Raw genomic sequence first — 20,940 nt, forward strand, 5'->3', positions numbered from 1 at the left:
TTCCGGGAAATCCCATCAGCGGGATAGAAATAAAATAAAACATGGGGAGGGGTTTCAACTTACTGTTGAGAGTTAGAATAGTAGAATACACAAGGTGGAATGTCAACTTGGTTGTGCATCAGCAGTTTTCTTCTTCTTATATGCCACTCACTAGCTAGGTTTCCATGAACTTGTCCAGTGATTTTTTGTTTAAACATTTTGAAAGTTCCAATAGAAAATAGATGTGGCATATGGTTTTGATATGGTTCGTTTCCATTTAACATTCTTGAGTCGATAAAAACAGCTGGAGGCAATGACGTCACACCTATAAAAAAAATGTTCTCGCAAAAACCTAAAGTGTTGAATAAAAATGTAGTGGTTGAAGTTTTTCCATTACCCATTTAGGGTAATGGAAAAGTAATAAATTGGTGACAGCCGTATGCCCTCCCCAGGCAGGTCACCTGTGATACAAGTGCGTATTTGACGTCACCCTTCCACCTATCTGTTTTATGTGTCAGGTAGCCCACAAAAGCCAGCATGAACACAATGCAATAATTGACTCACAGTATTTGCCATATTCTAATAATTATCATGTGCCAACGTATCGCCAACGTTCATGCCATGGTGAAAATTGCACACCTGTAGAGCTGAAATAATTGGATGGTGAATCTTTGTCCTGCAAAAAAACATAATTTTTGTAGTTTAACTTTTTTGTTGTTGCAAGCAGTAGGCATTTAGCATTAAATGTGGAGTGGAGCTTTATAGTTATGTGGTGACATAACGGATAAAAATGTTGTGGATTTTTAGAAAATGTATCCTTTGTCTTTAGTTTCCATTACACGTCACAACGATTATTTTTGCGACATTTGCATTTGACGAATAAACCTTGGTCAACAGAAACATGCCTACTGACAGTCACTCAATTAGCCCATGTCACCGACCGGTCATGTGTGACACGTGCCCAGGGGCCCTGACCTCCAGGTGGCCTCAATTGATTTTGTTAATCACTCTCCCTCAGATATCGTAATGGTGTGACATAAGTAATGGCAAAATGTGTAGAATTGCAAGAAATTAGCTTTCAAACGACAAACAATTCTCCCCACTCCATGGCAAAATGTGCATAATTGGAGGAAATTAGCTATAAAAGTGCAAAAAATATCTGCTAACATATCCCTCTGTATGTATTAAAATATTGTTTTTAATCCCGGTGCTGAGGTAATGTGAGTTAGTGTGTAGCGCCTAATTGTATATCTAATAGGCTATCCGTTTTTTGATCGACTGAAGTGAATGAAACTACAGCAATCAATGTGTGATAATGGCTCGGTAAATTTTTGCTTGTTTTGCTCTTCTCGATAACAGCATTTTAAAGTTTTTAAATTGCATAGAAATAAATGCCTTGGTAACCCACTGGCTCTGCAAACCATAGCCAAAGTGTTACGGTTGTGTACTGGAGGCGAAGTCAGGTGCAGGAGAGCAGAGTGTAGTTAACAGGTGCACTTTTTATTCCGGTCCAAATGAAAGCACATAAGTACATAAATGTGCCCAAAACACGGAACATAAACAAAAGTCTGCCACATGACAAAACTCACATAACATAAAACAATTTCGCACAAAGACATGGAGGGGAACAGAGGACTAAATACATGCAGTGTGATTAGGGAATGAAAACTAGGTGTGTATGGAACAAGACAAAACAAATGGAAATATGAAAAATGGAGCGGCGATGGCTAGAAAGCCGGTGACGTCGACCGTCGAACGCTACACGAACAAGGAGAGGAGCCGACTTCGGCGGAAGTCGTGACACAAAGAACTGCAATGAAAAGGCTTTGTAAAAAAACTAACAAAAAAGCTATATTTGATCACTGCTTCTCTGTTTGAGACATAGGCTATTCATTCTCAACAGTATTGTTTTGAATCTATATGGCAATCCCAAGGAAGCCTCCAAAGTGCCATATTGTATGTTACACCCAACCCAATGTAAGTAGCACACACCTGAGGAAGACACATGACGATTGCAATCATAACACATTTAACTGAGAATTCCCCCATGAGAACCTAACAGCAGACTAAAAACAAGTCACCCTCTCCCCCCAGTTGAAAAAGGACAGAAGAAAAAGAAGAACATCCCCCTCAATATTATTTATGGTAATGGTGGAAATTCATTCTTAACTGCTGCTATGGTTACCTTCACACATGAATAAAGTTGTTGCTAATGTTTTGCTCTACTTTAAAACGCACAAGTTTCTCCCAACAGACTTAGTTCATTGCTGGAGGTGCTAAATGAGGAGGAGTCAGGGAGGGGGCGGGAGAAAGAATGACGTCAAAGAAATCACCATGTAACATAGCATGTCTTGGATGACGCCGTATTGCTGTGCTGTAACTATTTACTCACGTCAATATCATGGTGTGTTAAAATCTAATGTAGGCTACCTTGTTGTTTGCCTTTTCATTACTTCTACAGTAGGATATACTGTGGACGCCTCTTTCGAAATACTTTAAAACTAATATTTAGTGAAAAATGCACTTATCAAACTAGCAATCCAGTACATCAACAATATACAACTAACTGCAAATATAAAGGAAACACTTGAGTAAATGAGGGATATAAAGTATATTGAAATCAGGTGCTTCCACACAGGTGTGGTTCCTGAGTTAATTAAGCAATTAACATCCCATCATGCTTAGGGTCATGTATAAAAATGTCCAATTAACCATTACTTTGGCTACAAATGGCTAGAAGAAGAAATCTCAGTGACTTTGAGAGGGATCTCAAAAGCCTTTTTCACCCTGCAGGCCTATAGTGCTAAATCTGTTTTGTTTTTCAAATCCGTTTTGCAATACTGACTGTCCAAACAGCAAGTTACAAGTGACCAAATTGGATGCATGTGTTCAGACAGTAGTCATTTACTGACATAGCTATGCTAGTTGCCATAGTAACAACAGGTGTGTGCACTGTGGTGTTAGCTGATTGGTGGTGGTGCTCTTGCTTCCTATCACTCCTTGCCTGCCAATGATGTTTCCCAGTTGCTTTGGATGTTCAAAATCATAGTGTAAGAACACTTTCAAAGCCTCAAAGGATAAGATGATCCAACTTTTTGGCTAGCCACAGCAGTGGTGTGGTCACTTAGCGAGCTAGCTAGGTAGCTGTTTAGCTTTCGGGCACATTCACTAATTTGTTTGTAAACTATTAACAAGCGAGTTAGCTACCACATGTGCTTGTCAAACTGTAAATAGAGTAGCTAGCAAGCAGCAAGATATGCCAAAATAACAGTCTAAAAACCACTTGAGGGAAAATACATCAGATTTGACCATTCAGACAAGTTGCATGGCCAGGAATCAGATTTGTATCTGACTTGTGGCTTGAATGTGGCTTGAAATATCTGATTCCATGTGCTTTTTGGCAGTGCTTATTTGGCAAAAATATCTGTAGGAAACAGTACGTGTGTAATGGCAGAGATATGTCTAGCTTGTGGGAAGAGCGGAGTTTCATTTCAAATGCACATGTTTCCAAGATACTGGAGAATGTAAATGTAGATCTCAGCCAAAGACACAACCATTCACACACAGAGAGAGAGAGAGAGAGAGAGAGAGAGAGAGAGAGAGAGAGAGAGAGAGAGAGAGAGAGAGAGAGAGAGAGAGAGAGAGAATGAGGCAGTATAATAACCAGAGCCAGGGCACATATATCATCCAGTATCTTGTTTGGAAAGGCCTGAGGAGTGGATTAATAATTTATTTAAAAAGCAGCGTTGACAAACAGAGCCAACCCTACTGGAGAAATAAAATGGTTGTTTGGATACCTAAGCCGGAAGCTAATGTTTCCAGCGGCATGCGTCAAGAATGTTAGTCTATGTGGCAGGGGCACAACTTTGGTTTAAGAAGTCGGGGGGGAAATAACATTTTATTTTATTTCCAAACAGCCTACCCGACCGCTCGGAGGCGTCCACATGTTCCTAAAGCCCACCGTTGCCTTGGTGTGTATCACATTCCAATGATACAACTGGGGGGGACCAAAATACAATTTCTGAATGTGGGGGGACATGAAAGTTGTGCCACTGCTATGTGGTGTCCATGACTTTAGAGAACCCCACTCTTCTCAATAATTTTGTGGGATCCACTCAACCATCACTCATTGCGTCAGAGGTTTTCACCCCCCAAGTGGAATATGAACATTATTACATGACATGAGCCTATGAATTTGAAAAACGTGTTGTTTCATGAAGAGTACTTTGAAAGAGATGGGATTAATTGAGGAGTCTGGCGTCCGACAACAGTGAAGCGGTGCGCACACACTTATCAGTCGCCTCTCGCTCAGACTCTCCCCTGATAACGTCAGTTTGGGAAGTAGAGGCGCGCCGAGGCTCAGTGAAAGAAATGGTGCAAATCAAACAGCAGATCAAGACATCAGAGAAAACATGAGAATGCCCACTCAAGGTTGCCTAGGGAACGCTTTGCCAATTTGATTGGAGCTAATTAAAAATGGGACGACGCATCACATTATCTTCATCCAACATTATTGCTCCAATTTATGTTACGTTCATTCTGTAGAAGGGTATCATTTGATGTGTCATAAGCAAAAACACTCAAATGATGTTTGGGTTAAAGCTGCTTAGAGTTCATTCTCATACGTCATACACGAAAATCACAGAAGATACAAAGGTTCTGTCTACTAAAAAGCCAATATGGAACAGCGTTAATCGGTGCAAAATAACATTTCTCACAAATCATTTCTCAGGAATAACTGGGGATTCCATTCACTCACACCTGCCAGATACTCATTCCCACTTTGCATCCTTCTCTGGCAGTCCTTTCTGACAAGACAGAATGTTTCACTAATTTTAAGTATATGCTACTTCTCTGCTTGTGACCTACTTTGATCATCAGATATCGAAGTTATCACATTAACTTCTTGCTTGGATTTACACTATACATTTAGAATTAAATGTAATGAAATTATTATTATTGTTGTTCAATACATGTGTTTTGGATTCATGTATTTAAGCATTTTTATTAGGGCCAAGATGCGTAGGCCAACGTAAGACCAAGCATGTTCGTTAACTTTTTACAAAATATATATTCGGGCATTTTATTTTATCATGTAAATATTTCAACAACAAAAAACTATTTTAAATGTGTTCTTGAAATCCTACTACTGAATTTGTCATATTTATTCTGGTATTGGTACAAAATATATATATATAATGAAAAGATAGGCCTATATCAAAACATGACAGTCCAATTCAGTTGATGGTCTTCGGGAGTGGTCAGCTGTGCTCCTGAATGTTTGTTACAACTCCAAGGTTTCTCCCCGATTCAAATAAATAATGTGAGGGGAGACCATTCTGCATCCTTGCTCTTTCAATGAGCTCCAATTGCCAGGATGTAATCTTGAAATAAAGCTCATTGTGATTTCTCTATATTGAAGACTTCCTGTTTACACTAGTTGACACAAAGAAAACATATGCGGTTATGACCATTCAAGAACCCTATTGAAAGTGCAACTCCTCGCAATTACCTATTGTAACCCAATAACCTCTATGAATGTGCTAGAACGTGTGTGATTATTGAGTTGCCAAGTTTCTGAAGCGAATGTTGAGTGGGCGTCAGAAAATAGAGAGGGGGAGGGAGAGAGGCGGTGACGGGCACGAGTGGGCTTATTTGCGCAATATTTATCTCCCATTGGTCACTTAATAGAAGCTATTCTGATGTTCTTCAGTGACACGACGAAGATTCCGTCAATAAAAAGAAAGACGACAAGCCAGTCAAAAGAAAAATAACTGTTGGGGAAGAACATACACTGACTTGCATCATATGCGTTCCAGTTCCACCTGCACCTCTCCACGCCTGGGTTGAAACAATTATCCAACATTACTGCGGTATTTATATTTGATTTATTATTCTATTTTTGTCAGTCTGGTTATTACCGTGTTGTACTGGCGTTATAATATTTACAAATAATAACATTTGTTAGTCGTGGGATTGCAGCTGTTACTCGCAATTACTGTATTTTATCATCAGTAATGGACTTGCAAATGTCCTGTTTATTAATCGAAATGCTCCCGTGAAGAATTATACTAGCCTATAACAATTTGGTAAACTGTTGGCAGTTAACATCGTAGACTAATTGAATAGCGTGGTGGCCACACCATTACGCATGGTGCTTGATCAATCAAAAGAGAGAAAAGTTGTGCCACTAACATGGAATTGAAACAAAGACTAATCAAAGTTCAAAATAAATACATGCTTATTGTCGAGGGATATTTAAATACAAATCTGTGATAAGTCTAAATCTCATAGGCAAGTGTTACATTTTCCCTGGCAAGTGAATATGACATTTTCTTCGCGTTTTCTCCTTCATTTCAGGGATTTGGCAAAATGGAGTGGTATGTCCTGGTGTTGATACTTAGCTTGCCATCTTCGACCCAAGCAGACTGCTCTTCCCATTGTCTGCAATGCGCGCAACAAATCCTCAATACAGACATCCCAGTCAACAGTCTGGTAAGATTTGCTTTACATCATGACAAGATAACTTTGCTTTTATCCAATGGAAACAAACAGAAAGTGTTGTTTTACTTTGATGTGTGTTTATGTATCTATGATGGTGTAATTTTTGTTAATCAAAAATCGTAGAGCGTTGAGCTTGTTGTGGCGGTGCGCAAAGGCTCGTGGCCCATTTCAGCACCATGGAGAGCACGCGTGGATTGTGGAAGCGAGTGAGAATTGTCTCCAGACAAACTTGCCATTTTTCCCAAATGTGTTCTACAGAAGCCTGTGCGCACAAATTAATGACAAAAGATTCAATGTTTTCTGTAGTAAACAAACAAAGACATAGAACTGAGTCTAGGTAAATATATTATTCTCGTTCTGCCTAATCTTTTTCTTTTCTAGCCTTCTCATAATGTGGTTAGTAAATTGGCCGATTTTTACTCACTGCTCTTTGCATTTTCCTTTCAGACTTGTACCTTGGAATGTGAGGGGACTCTACTGACCACTGCCGAGTTAGACAAATGCGGGAAGACTCAACAATCGCGCGCAGTGGGCTCGGAGTTCAGCGATGAAGATGCGGGTCTGCGGTCCACGCCAGAGAGGGAGGACGACCAAGACGCTTCAATTGCAAACGTGGTCAAGCGTTACGGTGGATTCATTAAACGAATTGACAAAAACAAAAACAAATTGTTAACCTCTCCGTGGCGCGAAAATGGCGTTTATAAAGGAGCATACGCGTTCCCTAAGAAATACCAGGACTTGTTTAGAAAATTTGGAGAGAGAGACCTCTCTGAGTTTTCGGAGGACTATCAGGGCGGAGATGTTGATTCTGAAAACGAGATGGGAATGTTCAATGATGATGAAGCTGCAGCAATAAACAAGGTCAAACGTTACGGAGGGTTCTTACGCAAATTTGGTCCAAAGACAAAGTCAAAGAGAAGTGACTCCAGGGAGCAAGGTAGTCGAGAGGAGTTACAAAAGCGATATGGAGGTTTCATGCGAAGGATTCGGCCAAAGTTGAACAACTTGAACACCTTGAAGTGGGACAATCAGAAGAGGTACGGTGGCTTTCTACGTCGCCACTACAAATTGTCCGTTCGTTCAGATGAGGAGCCTAGTACATATGATGACTTTGGTCTATAGAAAAAAACGAACTTCTTTCGCTAATTCACTTGAATTCTCACGATTATCCGTATGTGTGCTACCTATAGCCTACTGCTTACCTGGTTGCACATTGTTGCGGCAGATTTCATATCTGTAAAGCAAAGGCCAATAGGCCTATCTGCTTGTGTCAGTCATGTTTAAACGCTTTCTGTGTTACGGACTTACCCGTGACGAACCAATTAATTTCTGTGTTATTAGTAAAATATTATTTATTACAATATATGATGCTTGTTTAATAAATCATTGAATAAATACTTTATTTGTCAAAGTCGTAAGTAAAACTTGTTTGTGTCGCTTGAATGAAAAAAAAATGTCTAGGCGAATTGATTATCAAACTTCAAAATGACTCATTGAACGCAAGCACACAACCATCCAGCCACCCACACGCACGCCTGATTTATGTACGTAGGCTACCATACAACCTACTCAATTGAAATTGACATCTTGCCATTCACCTGTAGCGCCAAAGGTGACCAAACGCATAAAGACGCAGACACATCCTTGGCCACCACCTGTTACCATTCGGAGAGAAAACGAATGAGATAACTGTAATATTTCAACAAACATAAAGAATAACAACAGCAAAAACTAGGCCTACAGCATAGCGTACATAGAGGATGATATGGACCTTACATCTGTGGTCTCATTTTTAACATGAACATACATTTCTTAATTCAAATCAATCACCCTAAATTGAGTCGTGAGGATGAGTGGAAGTGTACTAGCACCATCTTGTGGACGAGTAGCCCAAGAGTAGGCCTTCGTTGCCAAGAGGACAGCGCGGAACGTTGAGCATTGGGAGCGCCAATGCTGCAATGGAGTCCGCTCGAATGATTTACATTGAATAAAACATTGAATAAAATGTTGTAGCCTTTTGAAGTTCACTGATTGCAATGGCTATTCTAAGAATCCATCAAACATTTTAAGTTGAAGCATAATATTCCCATCAATTTAAATCAATGACATGGATACAAGGACATATCAAACTCACTGTTGAGCGGTCAGTATTGAGTCCAACAACTGTTATCCAGGTTTGATGTCATCTGACTTCATATGCCGTAGTGCACCCAAAGCCAACGCACCTGCCGGCAGTCGCTGGCCAAACATGAATATACGGAGAAACAAAGTTAAGACTTTAGTGCCCCCTATCGGTAAATTCTGATATCAAGGTAAGGCGCTAGTGGAATAGCGACACGTCTGAAAACTTGTTTAGAAAACGTATAGGCAGGCTATTGTAACATACCGATGAAATAATATAACAGACTTCCAAGCAGGTAACGAAGTTAAAAAATAAATAATATTGACTGTGCTAAAACACGCCATATTTCAACATCAAAACGTCAAGCTTACCTATTTCATTGCAGCACGACTAGCCCGGCAACATTTACGAGTCTAGTATACTAGCTTGCTTGAATGCTTGCCAATCAAGCTGGGTGGGGCATGATCATTTGGTGAATTAGAGAAGACAAGTGATGAATTCTCGCACAAAACAGCTCTAAACCCTGTTTCTGGTCAGAAGAAAAATACAGTATCAGTCAAAAGTTTGAAAACGCCTACTCATTCAAGGGTTTTTCTTTATTTGTACTATTTTCTACATTGTAGAATAGTGGTGAAGACATTACAACTATGAAATAACACATGGAATCATGTAGTAACCAAAAAAGGGTTAAACAAATAGATTCTTCAAAGTAGCCACCCTTTACCTTGATGACAACTTTGTACTCTTCAAGCACATCACAGCACTGAAAACAATGGATACACTCTACAAGAGAGCCAATGACATGGTTAGGTATGTGAAGGGTCATCAAGTTATAGCAGCAATCTACCACACCAAGCAAAGTGAGAAGAATAAGAACACCACATTGAAGCTGCCCAGCAACACCCGTTGGGGTGGTGTTGTCATCATGTTTAACCGTCTCCTGGAGGGGAAGGAGTCTCTCCAAGAAATGGCCATATCACAGTCTGCTGATATGGACAGCCCCATCAATATTATCCTCCTAAAGCAGCCTGAAATTCCTGAAACCTAAAGCAGTAGCCATTGCACGGATTGAGGGAGACAATGCCATCCTGTCTGATGTTTCGACTCTGCTTGCAGATGTAAGAGAAGAAATCCATACTGCCCTGCCCACTTCACTGTTGCTCCAAGCAGAGGAAACAGTTCTGCAGTTCTGAAATACATAAAAAAGCGTGAAGACTTCTGCCCGAAGCTCATACACACCGCACTGTACATGTTGGACCCCACGTATGCTGGCAAGAGCATCCTGTCTGGTGCAGAGATCAACAAGGCCTATGGTGTCATCACTACCGTGTCTCACCATCTTGGCCTGGATGAGGGCAAGGTTCTTGAGAGTCTGGTGAAGTACACTTCCAAGCAAGGGCTTTGGGATGGAGATGCAATATGGCAGTCGTGCCAACATATCTCATCAGCCACCTGGTGGAAGGGACTTTGTGGATCTGAGGCTCTTTCCCCTGTTGCCTCCATCATCCTCCAAATCCCACCAACATCAGCCGCCTCAGAGTGCAACTGGTCCTTGTTTGTGAACACACACACACCAAAGCACGCAACAGGCTGAGCAATACAAGGGTGGAATAATTGGTGGCCATCGGGGCAAATTTGAGGCTTTTTGAGCCTGACAATGAGCCATCCTCAACAAGGTTGGAAAGTGACAGTGAAGATGAGGACTCTGAGTCTGATGTTCAAGAGGTGGACATTGAGGAGGTCCAGGGAGAAGACATGGAAGCCTGAGAGGAAGACAACCAAAGCTTTGTTTTCTAGACTATCATTTTACATACAAATCATTAAAATCCAGAAGGAAAATATTTACACAAGAAGCAACCTAATATCACACAGTCAAACTCTGTAATTTAGTAAATTCACCATTCTGCGATTCTCACTGTTTAACATTGTGTTCAACACAATGCTCTTTATATCACCATTTGATCTGATCAGTCAAATGCCAATTTTTTTCTAAAGTAATCTGGTATCATTTCATTTCAACCCAATAAGCCAAAAATAAAACTGCACCAATCTTCATGTTAAACTACTTTTACAAATAAAAAGCAGGAAGAAAAAAGCACTATATTTACATGAAACTCCCATATGACTTTGTCGAGTAATCTTCTGAATCGCCACAACAGAATGAATTAACGGTTTATGTTGAATGTTTATGTTTATGTATGTTGAAAACGTTTTTGGGAGATGCGATGGATCATTGGGGATCATTCAATATTCCCTTTCTTTTGTTGTTCAGTGAAATCATCCCATGTGAAGAGTCAACTCATTTAATTAAAGTTCAATTTGTAACTAAATAGTTTTTTTTCTATTGGAAGGATTTAATCATTTGCAATTATGTCTACTTATGATAAGGTAAAAGGTTTATGTTTGTTCCATATGATATGGTAAATATATCCAATGCAAAAAACATCTACAGTGGGGCAAAATACTATTTAGTCAGCCAACAATTGTGCAAGTTTTCCCACTTAAAAAGATGAGAGGCCTGTAATTTTCATCATAGGTGCACTTCAACTATGACAGACAAAATGAGAGAAAACAAATCCAGAATATCACATTGTAGGATCACTGCCAAAGTTGCTTCAACAAAGTAAAGGGTCTGAATACTGATGCTGATGTTGAGTTCAGTTTTTTTATTTGGAATAAATTAGCAAATATTACTAAACCTGTTATTCTTTGTCATTATTGGGTATTGTGTGTAGATTGAGTAAAAAAAAACGATTGAATCCATTTTGGAATAAGGCTGTAACGTCACAAAATGTGAAATAAGGGAAAGAGGTCTGAATACTTTCCGAATGCACTGTAAACTTCAGTCATTTCAGAGCACACTACAGTGGAAACACGACTAACATTGAACTGTTCTAATCGACAAAAACTCATAGCCCTAACAAATGACAAAGATTGAAGAATTTAGCAAATTTATTTACAAAGTGTACACTCTTACAAGTCCAACAAAACAACCAGTTTGTTCACTTTCAATTTGTTCAAAGCTTTAAAAAGTAGACTCAGCGATATGACATAGATGCATTAAGTAAACAGCATTGTGGGTCAATTTCCGCAACCACTAAGAGCGTTGAAGCACGAGGCTCAACTTCTCCTCTGTTTTGGTTCCCTGGCTGCTACGCTCTAACAGCCTGAGGCGAACCCGCGCACATGCGCTGATACTGTGTGTGAGCAAAGTCTTGTATCTCATTTTCAGAACCCAACATAATTAATATTGTAATATTCAACATAAAGATATATACAGTTAATTCATCGCTGAAATGAAAAATAATTCTGACATTGAAAGATGAGCATTTGTAGAATCTACATTTTTAGCATAATGTAAAGAAATAATGTGAACATGGCACGTACACCCCTGTGAAAATTGACACCTGAGAAGAGCTAAGATCATGACTTTTGAGCAGGGATGGCATCTACTTGCATGTTGGGAAAAAACATACACACACGTGCTGGTTCTTACGACTAAAACGGGCAGTGCATGTATACGTTGTTAGAAATGTTTTAAGTCATCTTTATAAAGTTTTACTGAGATGGGTGCTTCATAGTTCACCACCACTAGACCTACACTGGTTCCAGCACTTAAACCAGTGAGGACAAACGGGGCCTCAGTTCCTGCTGTGTGTGTGTAATAATATAGGAGTAGTACATCTCTCTAACTCTCCACCTCCACCGTCTCCTTGGCTTCCTGCACCTGAACGTCCACCTGTGTATCCAATGCCGTTACTGCTGCCATACCCTGCAGCGCGTTGTTACCCATGGGCATTGCCACCATGGTGGGGGTGCCCTGGAGCGTGCCCCCTGCAAAGCCCTGTAGCTGGGTTCCCAGCGCGGCAGGCAGCGTGATTAGCTGGTAGCCCGGGCTGACCATCTTGATGAAGGCCGTGGTGGCGGCGGCGCCCTCCTGAACGGCGGCGGCTGAAGAGAGTACCGTCAGATTGGAGGCATCTGGGCCCAACTCGCCCACGGGGGATGTCAGCACCGTGTAGGTCTGCTGGCCGGCACCAACCGCGCCACCCATCGAGAGAACTTTGCACCCAGCAGGCAGGCCCGTGAGCTGGGTGAGGGGCAGAGTGATCTGGGTGGGGGCGCTGGACATAACGGCGGGGCCTGAGACGGCGCGGGTGAGGCGGGGGCGTTTCGGCGTGGGTGGCGTGGCCACGGGAGTCAGGTTCATGAGGACATTGTTGAGGTGTTGGGATTTGCTTTTCAGCTCCTTGGCACGTTTCCTGTGCTCGTCACACTGCTGCTCCAGAGCTACGGCAAGAGAAGGCGGTCAAACTTAATACACACCTAGGCCAAACAGTAACATTTCCCATTATTTGCTCAAGGAGCTGCTTCTAAGCCAGTTGCAACAAAAATAATGATGTCTACAAAAAATAATGTAAAGACTGTCTCGAAAAAACCCTTTAAAAACACAAAACAAGGACTCAAAGACACAATCATGAAGAATGTTATTGTGAGCATTTAACTCACCGACAAGACTGCGTGAATACTGCTCCCTATATCGGTCCATCTGGCTCTTGTGACTGGCCAGCACCTTTTTAACCAGGTCGAGCATGCCAAAGTTCTGCACTATGTTGTTCAGCAGCACAGCGTCTGAGAAGTCAAGGTCCAACACAGAGAGTAGGGAGATGAAAAGACAGGATTGAAGTTAGAATGGCATTAGGATCAGCTCCCACTCCCATTAGCATCAGCTCCCCCATGACTATGTTCAATAAATGGGGGAAACATACAAGCTAGTATAGCAATATTACATAGTGAAATACCGTAATGAATACATTTTATAAAAATATTTGAGTGAAATATCCCTTATGATCATCCAACAATATGAAACTGACCATTAACTTGCAGGGGAGGCTCGGTGATGCGCTCCTGCATGCCCTTTAGCACCTCCTGGATCTCCTTCTGGAAGTCCTCCACCACCTCCTCCAGCAGCCCTGCCTCCTTCAGACCCCTCCAGAACGTCACAGAGTCCTCTGGAAAAATGCAAACACACACCATGGAGTTGCTTCTATACAATCAACTATATAGTCTCAAATAGATATTCAAAGAGTTGGATAAAGCACTGTTTAAACCAGATTGCTAGACTTGTGAATTGCCAGTATATAGAGAGTCAGTGTACAACATGGTCACAATTATAACAGTCAATGGATCTAAGTGCTTTAGCACCGTCTCAGGTGATTAGACAAATAGTTGGTCCATTACCTGATTGCTTGTCTGATTATTGAACTTTGAGCGGTCACCTAGCCTAATTTCTAAGCATAGTGGTAAGTTGGAAGAAGAAGGCAAGCTAAAAACTTTTGACATTTAAAATGATAACTCAGAGTTCAAACTCACCTCCTATGGCCGTGACCCATTCTGTGGTCTCGTCTGATGATACTTCTGTTGGAAACGTGGCCTGTGATCCGTTCACTAGAACAACAAAATCGTAAGCTTTGAATAACTTACAATTTTAGACAAAAAATGCCACACATAAGAGGGTTTGAGGGAATCGAGGCGTGTGTGTGTGCTTACTGTCGGCTGAGGAGGGGGTGACGGGGACGTAGTCGGTGGACTGCTGGCTTCTGAGTGACACTCTGGTCCCCACTAGGTCAATCTTGGTACTGCGGCATGTGTTGGAGCACACTTTGGAGTGCTGGTAGAAATCCAGCTCGCCAGAGTCCATTATTTTCCTATGGGGAATTGTATTATACACCATTATTTAGCTGCAAGACAGCATCAGAGAAACTATTTTTTCTCCAACAAAGTGCAGTGTCATGTTCATTAGGGAAGAGTTTTCCAAAGTCGGTCATGAGGCACCCCTCGGGTACACGTTTTGTTTTTTGCCCCAACACTACAACGCTGATAAAAAATCAAATAAAACTTGATGATGAGTTGGTTATTCAATCAGCTGTGAAGTGCTAGGACTAAAACCAAAATGTGCAGCCAGGGAGGGGCCCAGGAAAGATTTTTGAAACCCCTGCATTAGGGCACACAACGTTAAATGTTTTAAAAGGTTTTCATTTCATATTGGATAAGTCCAGGAAGCCCCTCCTCGTTTTAGTCCAATTTAAATGTTTTTCTTCAGTTTGATGCCCAATGAACACTACCCAGGCCAGCCATACTGAACTCGTGCCCTAAAAATCACCTGATATCATGTTATGTCATAGTGCCATCTTGTGGCACATTTGAGAATTGCACAATGATTACATGCGCAAAGGATCATGTTTTGGATAACTTGGGCATGAGTACTTTGAATGCTTAAACTTTTTGATCTACATTTCCACTTTGCTTAGCAGTGGGAACTACAAGAATTCTAAATTACTTGCATGGAGGGCCATGTGATTCACATTATAAATGTATTGTGCAAACCCAAATATGCATCCTTTCAAAGCCACAGACCTGATCATTGTGCCGTTCACTCGGATGGCTCTCTTCCAGTCTTTCAGTGTAGATTTCCCAGCCATATAGACAAACTCCTTGGGACTGATGAGATGCTCATTGAACTGGAACACAGATAAACAGACAGATGTCATCAGAGTTGTTTTCAATAGTGCACATCGTAGCAAAACGGTGTGCACTAAAAAAAATTAAAACGAACATTTCTTATTGGATAAGTTCAGGTAGTGTCCTCCGTTTTGTCCCAAATGAACAGGAATCAGTACCTCCACAGGTTCCTTCCTTGGTGTGCATATCAAAGGAATAAGTAACCTCAAAATCATGATCCAATAGGACTGAGTTAAGTTTTTAAAAATTGCTAGAGTTAATCAGACTTACTTGGACACATTTGATGTTGATGCCTGGACAAACAAATTTCTTCCAGACCAGAGTGGCCTTCACGTCCCCACAGGTGACCGGGTAGACCACGTCAGCCTCCACATCCATCTCACCTGACAGCTTCACTGAGAAGGTAGACACATAACACTTCAGTCCTTTTATTTGATTGTTTCAAAACACAAATACAGTACGGATGTGCGGGTCAGCTGTTTGTTCACACGCACCCACCAGCAATTGCTAATAACCCGTCCACAACATCCCAAATGTGATAAATTTAAAATCTGAGACCTGCACCCGACCCTTACCTGAATTTAAAAAATGCACTGTACAGTTCCCATTTTTTTCTCTCTTGAACATTTATTGAACAATTAAGTTTTACTTCAACATTTCTTCACTTATTTTGTTGAAGATGTAGGTGTATTTAACAGTAGCCTAATGTTTTTCTGAAACATAATAATTCTAACAATGACACCTTGTGCATAATTTTGTCTTATTGAACTATACTCCGACATTATCCTTTTTGCCTCAGTGGATCGACGTTAACTTCCCAAAAGCATTTGGTGTGTATTTGGAGTGACTACAGTTAGGACTTAAAGCTTAGGCTTACAGTCTAATGCCTGATAAAGAATAATTCTAGAAAAACTCTACAAAGTCATTGAAGCTTTCCACAGGGCTGCTGGCCCATGTTGACTCCACTGCTACCCACAGTTGTGTCATGTTGGGTGGTCGACCATTCTTGATACACACAGTAAACTGTTGAGCATGAAAAACCCAGCAGCATTGCAGTCCTTGACACAAACCGGTGCACCTGGTACCTACAAAAGGGATTGAGGGATTTAAGTGCTTTGAACAGGGTATGGTAGGCGCAACGGTTTGTGTCAAGAAATGGAACGATGCTGTTTTTTCACACTCAAGAGTTTCCTGATTGTCACTCTAACAGAGCTCCAGAGTTCCTCTGTGGAAATTGGATAATCTTCCAGAACGACAACCATCTCTGCAGCACTCAACCAATCAGGCCTTTATGGTAGCGTGGCCAGATGGAAGCCACTACTCAGTAAAAGGCAAATGACAACCAACTTGGAGTTTTTCAAAAGGCTCTTAAAGGAGAAACAAGATTCTCTGGTCTGTTGAAACCAAGATTGAACTCTTTGGCCTGAATGCCAAGCGTCACGTCTGGAGGAAACCTGGCACCATCCCTACGGTGAAGCATGGTGGTGGCAGCATCATGCTGTGGGGATGTTTTTCAGCGGCAGAGACAGGCAGACTAGTCATGATCGAGGGAAAGATGAAGGGAGCAACGTACAGAGATCTTTGATGAAAAACTGCTCCAGAGCACTCAGGACCTCAGACTGGCGCAATGGTTAACCTTCCAACAGGCCAACGAGCCTAAGCACACAGCCAAGACAACGCGGAGTGGCTTTGGGACAAGTCTCTGAATGTCCTTGAGTGGCCCAGCCAGAGCGCGGATTTGAACCCGATCGAACATCTCTGGAGAGACCTGAAAATAGCTGTGCAGTGACACTCCCCATCCAACCTGACAGAGCTTGAGAGTATCTGTAAAGAAGAAATGGGAGAAACTCCCCAAATACAGGTGTGACAAGCTTGTAGGGTCATACCCAAGAAGACTTGAGTCTGTAATTGCTTCCAAAGGTGCTTCAGAGTAAAGGGTCTGAATATTTATGTAAATTTGGTATTTCAGTTTTTTTATTATACATTTTCAAAAATGTCTAAAAACCTGTTTTTGCTTTGTCATTATGAGGTATTGTGTAGATTAATGAGAGAAAAAAAATGATCTAATACATTTTAGAATAAGGCTGTAACGTAACAGAATGTGGAAAAAGTCAGACTTTCATTTTTTTTTTTACCTAAGATTGCCTCCTTTGTCAAAGTGGTGGTGGCATCGGTTTCAGACTCAATGCTTCCATCTGCAAGTTCCTCCCTGAATGGCATAGATAGAGAAACTCCAATGAGTCTACAAACCATAGACAAACTTCAGTGAGTGCTAAACCAACAACAATATGCAGCACCCCAGATGAGAGAGTACAATCAAGCGTACCACTACCAAAGACTAGTCTATAACCGTCTTTGGTAGTGGTACACTTTATTACAAACCTACTACCACTAGTAGGGTTGACCTTTTGAATATATGTAACCTGACTAGGAAGAACTCATCACTAAATAGTGTTATGTAACATAAGGTATCACTGACTCAAATGACTGAGGTGTGTGTATGGTAAACACACAATGAACTAATTCATTGTGTATCAGGCTCTAACACTTCCCTGGCTGGGCTGGAGAAGCGGTCATGGGAATTCACTGATCCTCATACATAGCTCTAGTGTGTCCACCACTCACCCCGGTTGGGTCAGCTCTGTAGCCACCAGCACAGTCTTCACTTCGGCAGCTGAGCCCTCCCCTGCTCCATCCGGCGTTGTCACGACTACCACCTCCTCCACATGAACATTGACCTCAGATGATGCCATGAGGGAGGTTGAGGTCTCACTAAGTGATACGAAGACACAGTTGTGTGCTAATGATAACATTTGTAATTCAAGAGCACATCTCCCTTCAATGTCTTCAAGGCTGGTTTAGCTTGCATGAGATGAGGTGGGCTATTGGCAATTAACAGAAGCTATTGGGCACTTCATTGTGGCTACCACCAACTGGCCTTACAGGGGTGATTATGGCGGTAGGGATCATAAGCTTGGCTTTAATAGGCCCGTTTCAATTGGCTACGTAGCTAAACAAGCGCAGTTAGTGATACATGTTGTGGAGAGGGCCTGGCTAACTAATCAATATCACATCAATGCTATTATTGAGCGAGTTAGTTGTTACCTACACAGTTCTCATTGCAGCTTGTTCTGTGCTGTAGCTAGCAATAGCAATATTTATGGCGTAAGAAGTTTGCTAAGTAGCTAGCTAGCTAAGTGTTTAGCAAGCAAACTAGGCCCAAACAGGGCATGCCGATACAGATAGGGAGACGTATTCAGCTGGATATTTTACAACGTTAGATAAACCATACATTAGAAATTCAATTTCACAGGCTGTAGCTACGTTTTTGCTTGGCAGTTCACGTACAGACAGCGAACGCTACGTCGTGGTGATAAAATAACGTAATCTTTACCGAGCACGGCACGCACGTTACGACGACGGACATATTGAAGCATCCAGTGTTTACGGTCTGCTACTAGCTAGCTTGCATAGTGAGGAGCAGTGGGTTGCTTGTTAACTAGTCACAGAGGCACCTATCTGTCTGTTTTTATAGTAGCTAGCGAACGTGACACTTTTTGAATAGATTCTCGCCTTACCTTTTGTTTTCAGATTTCAGAAATGGCTGCTACTGTTGCAGTGCTCAAGAGTAAGGCTAGTTAGCTGCTTTCGCTAACGTTGACCTAACGAGATGTTTACGGGCGTCGGTTTTGCGCAGTCACGGATGGTGCTATCGCAGAGTTCCATAGTCGTGATAGAGAATTTGGCTATCGATTTGGAGTAATATAATTAATTCGATATTGACATTTCATATGTATTACATTATAATATCACAATAAACACAATAAATTAAGCAAATATGTTTGTATTTGCCAGTATTGAATATTAACTGGTCTGTAAAATACCATTCAAGAAAATGCCCGTATTTAAGTAATTAATTCATAACAAACACCGTGTGTTTAGTTACCACTTTCATGTTTATCTCCATCTTTGACAATATCAATAACTATCTGACAAAGATGGACAGATGGGTCAGTTAGGACAATAGTCAATCATGATTGTTCCTGGTTACAGATTATTGAGCTATTGGCCTAATTGGTTTATGGGTGCTGCTGGCCTGTCGAGTAACCTAGTCCATAAAATACAATGCATAATGTGTAGACACATTACTCCTCTGTATTGTTGGCTTACAGTGCATTCGGAAAGTATTCAGACCCCTTGACTTTTTTCACATTTTGTTATGTTACAGTCAGTGGTGTAAAGTGTTTCATTAAAAATGCTAAAAGTACTACTTAATTCGTTTTTTGGGATATCTTTACTTCACTATTTATATTTGACAACTTTTACTTCACTATATTCCTAAAGAAAATAATGTACCTTTTACTCCATACATTTTCCCTGACACCCAAAATTACTGATTGTATTTTGAATTGCTAGCAGGACAGGAAATTGTTAAATTCATGCATTTATCAAGAGAACATCCCTGGTCGCCTCTAATCTGGTGGATTCACTAAACACAAATGCTTAGTTTGTAAATTATGTCTCAGTGTTGGAGTGTGCCCCTGGCTATACTAAATAAAAACAAGAACATTGTGCTGTCTGGTTTGCTTAATATAGGCTATTTTAAATTATTTATACTTGTACTTTTGATACTGAAGTATATTTAAAACCAAAAACTTTTAAACTTTTACACAAGTAGTATTTTACTGGATGACTTACACTTTTACCTGAGTAATTTTCTATTAAGGTATCTTTACTTTTACTCAAGTATGACATTTGGGTGCTTTTTCCACCACTGGTTACAGCCGTATTCTAAAATGTATTAAATCACTTTTTTTCCCTCATCAATCTACACACAATACCCCCATAATGACAATGCAAAAAAAGTGTTTTAGAAATATAGACAGGCACGCACCTTTCTATATAAGGTCCCACAGTTGACAGTGCATTTCAGAGTAAAAACCAAGCCATGAGGTTGAAGGAATTGTCCGTAGAGCTCCGAGACAGGATTGTGTCAAGGCACAGATCTGGGGAAGGGTACCTACCAAAACAATTCTGCAGCATTGAAGGTCTGCAAGAACACAGTGGCCTCCGTCGTTCTTAAATGGAAGAAGCTTGAAACCACCAAGACTCTCCCTAGAGCTGGACGCCCGGCCAAACTGAGCAATCGGGGGAAGGGTCTTGGTCAGGGAGGTGACCAAGAACCCGATGGTCACTCTGACAGAGTTCCTCTGTGGAGATGGGAGAACCTTCCAGAAGGACAACCATCTCTGCAGCACTCCACCAATCAGGCCTTTATGGTAGAGTGGCTAGACGGAAACCACTTCTCGGTAAAAGGCACATGACAGCCCACTTGGAGTTTGCCAACAGACACCTAAAGGACTCTCAGACCATGAGAAACAAGATTCTCTGGTCTGTTGAAACCAAGATGGAACTCTTTGGCCTGAATGCCAAGCGTCACGTCTGGAGGAAACCTGGCACCATCCCTACGGTGAAGCATGGTGGTGGCAGCATCATGCTGTGGGGATGTTTTTCAGCGGCAGGGACTGGTAGACTAGTCAGGATCGAGCAAAAGATGAACGGAGCAAAGCACAGAGAGATCCTTGATGAAAGCCTTCTTCAGAGCACTCAGGACCTCAGACTGGGGCAAAGATTCACCATCCAACAGGACAACAACCCTAAGCAGACAGCCAAGACAATGAAGATGTGGCTTTGGGACAAGTCTCTGAATGTCCTTGAGGGGCCCGGACTTGAACCCGATCAAACATCTCTGGAGAGACCTGAAAATAGCTGTGCAGCGACGCTCCATATCCATCCTGACGGAGTTTGATTGG

At 41.4% G+C, this 20,940-nt stretch overlaps 2 protein-coding genes across 5 annotated transcripts; one reads left to right on the forward strand and one right to left on the reverse strand.

Moving 5' to 3' along the window:
* Window positions 1-5,682: 5,682 nt before the first annotated feature.
* On the forward strand, window positions 5,683-7,897 carry pdyn (prodynorphin). Its single transcript, XM_035739674.2, has 3 exons — window positions 5,683-5,852; window positions 6,340-6,474; window positions 6,931-7,897. The coding sequence occupies exons 2-3, from the start codon at window positions 6,352-6,354 to the stop codon at window positions 7,603-7,605; spliced, it is 798 nt and encodes a 265-aa protein (XP_035595567.1). The 5' UTR covers window positions 5,683-5,852; window positions 6,340-6,351; the 3' UTR covers window positions 7,606-7,897.
* A 3,642-nt stretch (window positions 7,898-11,539) lies between these two features.
* Window positions 11,540-19,336, reverse strand: gmeb2 (glucocorticoid modulatory element binding protein 2). 4 transcript variants are annotated; one of them, XM_035740959.2, is made up of 10 exons: window positions 18,706-19,336; window positions 17,753-17,899; window positions 17,263-17,336; window positions 15,398-15,522; window positions 15,023-15,126; window positions 14,156-14,313; window positions 13,979-14,053; window positions 13,480-13,617; window positions 13,115-13,237; window positions 11,540-12,895 (listed from the first exon to the last, which is right to left on the reverse strand). In XM_035740959.2, the coding sequence occupies exons 2-10, from the start codon at window positions 17,878-17,880 to the stop codon at window positions 12,294-12,296; spliced, it is 1,527 nt and encodes a 508-aa protein (XP_035596852.1). In that variant the 5' UTR covers window positions 17,881-17,899; window positions 18,706-19,336; the 3' UTR covers window positions 11,540-12,293. The 4 variants fall into 4 exon arrangements, with proteins under 4 accessions (XP_035596852.1, XP_035596853.1, XP_035596851.1 ...); XM_035740960.2 differs by lacking the exon at window positions 18,706-19,336 and adding an exon at window positions 18,522-18,681; XM_035740958.2 differs by lacking the exon at window positions 18,706-19,336 and adding an exon at window positions 18,237-18,508.
* Window positions 19,337-20,940: the final 1,604 nt, after the last annotated feature.

The sequence above is a fragment of the Oncorhynchus keta genome, chromosome 28 (assembly GCF_023373465.1).
Source record: "Oncorhynchus keta strain PuntledgeMale-10-30-2019 chromosome 28, Oket_V2, whole genome shotgun sequence".
Lineage (NCBI taxonomy): Eukaryota > Metazoa > Chordata > Actinopteri > Salmoniformes > Salmonidae > Oncorhynchus > Oncorhynchus keta.

Coding starts and splice junctions, on each gene's coding strand:
- pdyn (XM_035739674.2), top strand. CDS start 6,352: ATGGAGTGGTATGTCCTGGTGTTGATACTTAGCTTGCCATCTTCGACC. Junction 6,475..6,930: donor ACATCCCAGTCAACAGTCTG/GTAAGATTTGCT, acceptor TTTTCCTTTCAG/ACTTGTACCTTGGAATGTGA.
- gmeb2 (XM_035740957.2), bottom strand. CDS start 17,940: ATGTTATCATTAGCACACAACTGTGTCTTCGTATCACTTAGTGAGACC. Junction 17,337..17,752: donor ACAGAGCTGACCCAACCGGG/GTGAGTGGTGGA, acceptor TATGCCATTCAG/GGAGGAACTTGCAGATGGAA. Junction 12,896..13,114: donor GTATTCACGCAGTCTTGTCG/GTGAGTTAAATG, acceptor CTCTTGCCGTAG/CTCTGGAGCAGCAGTGTGAC.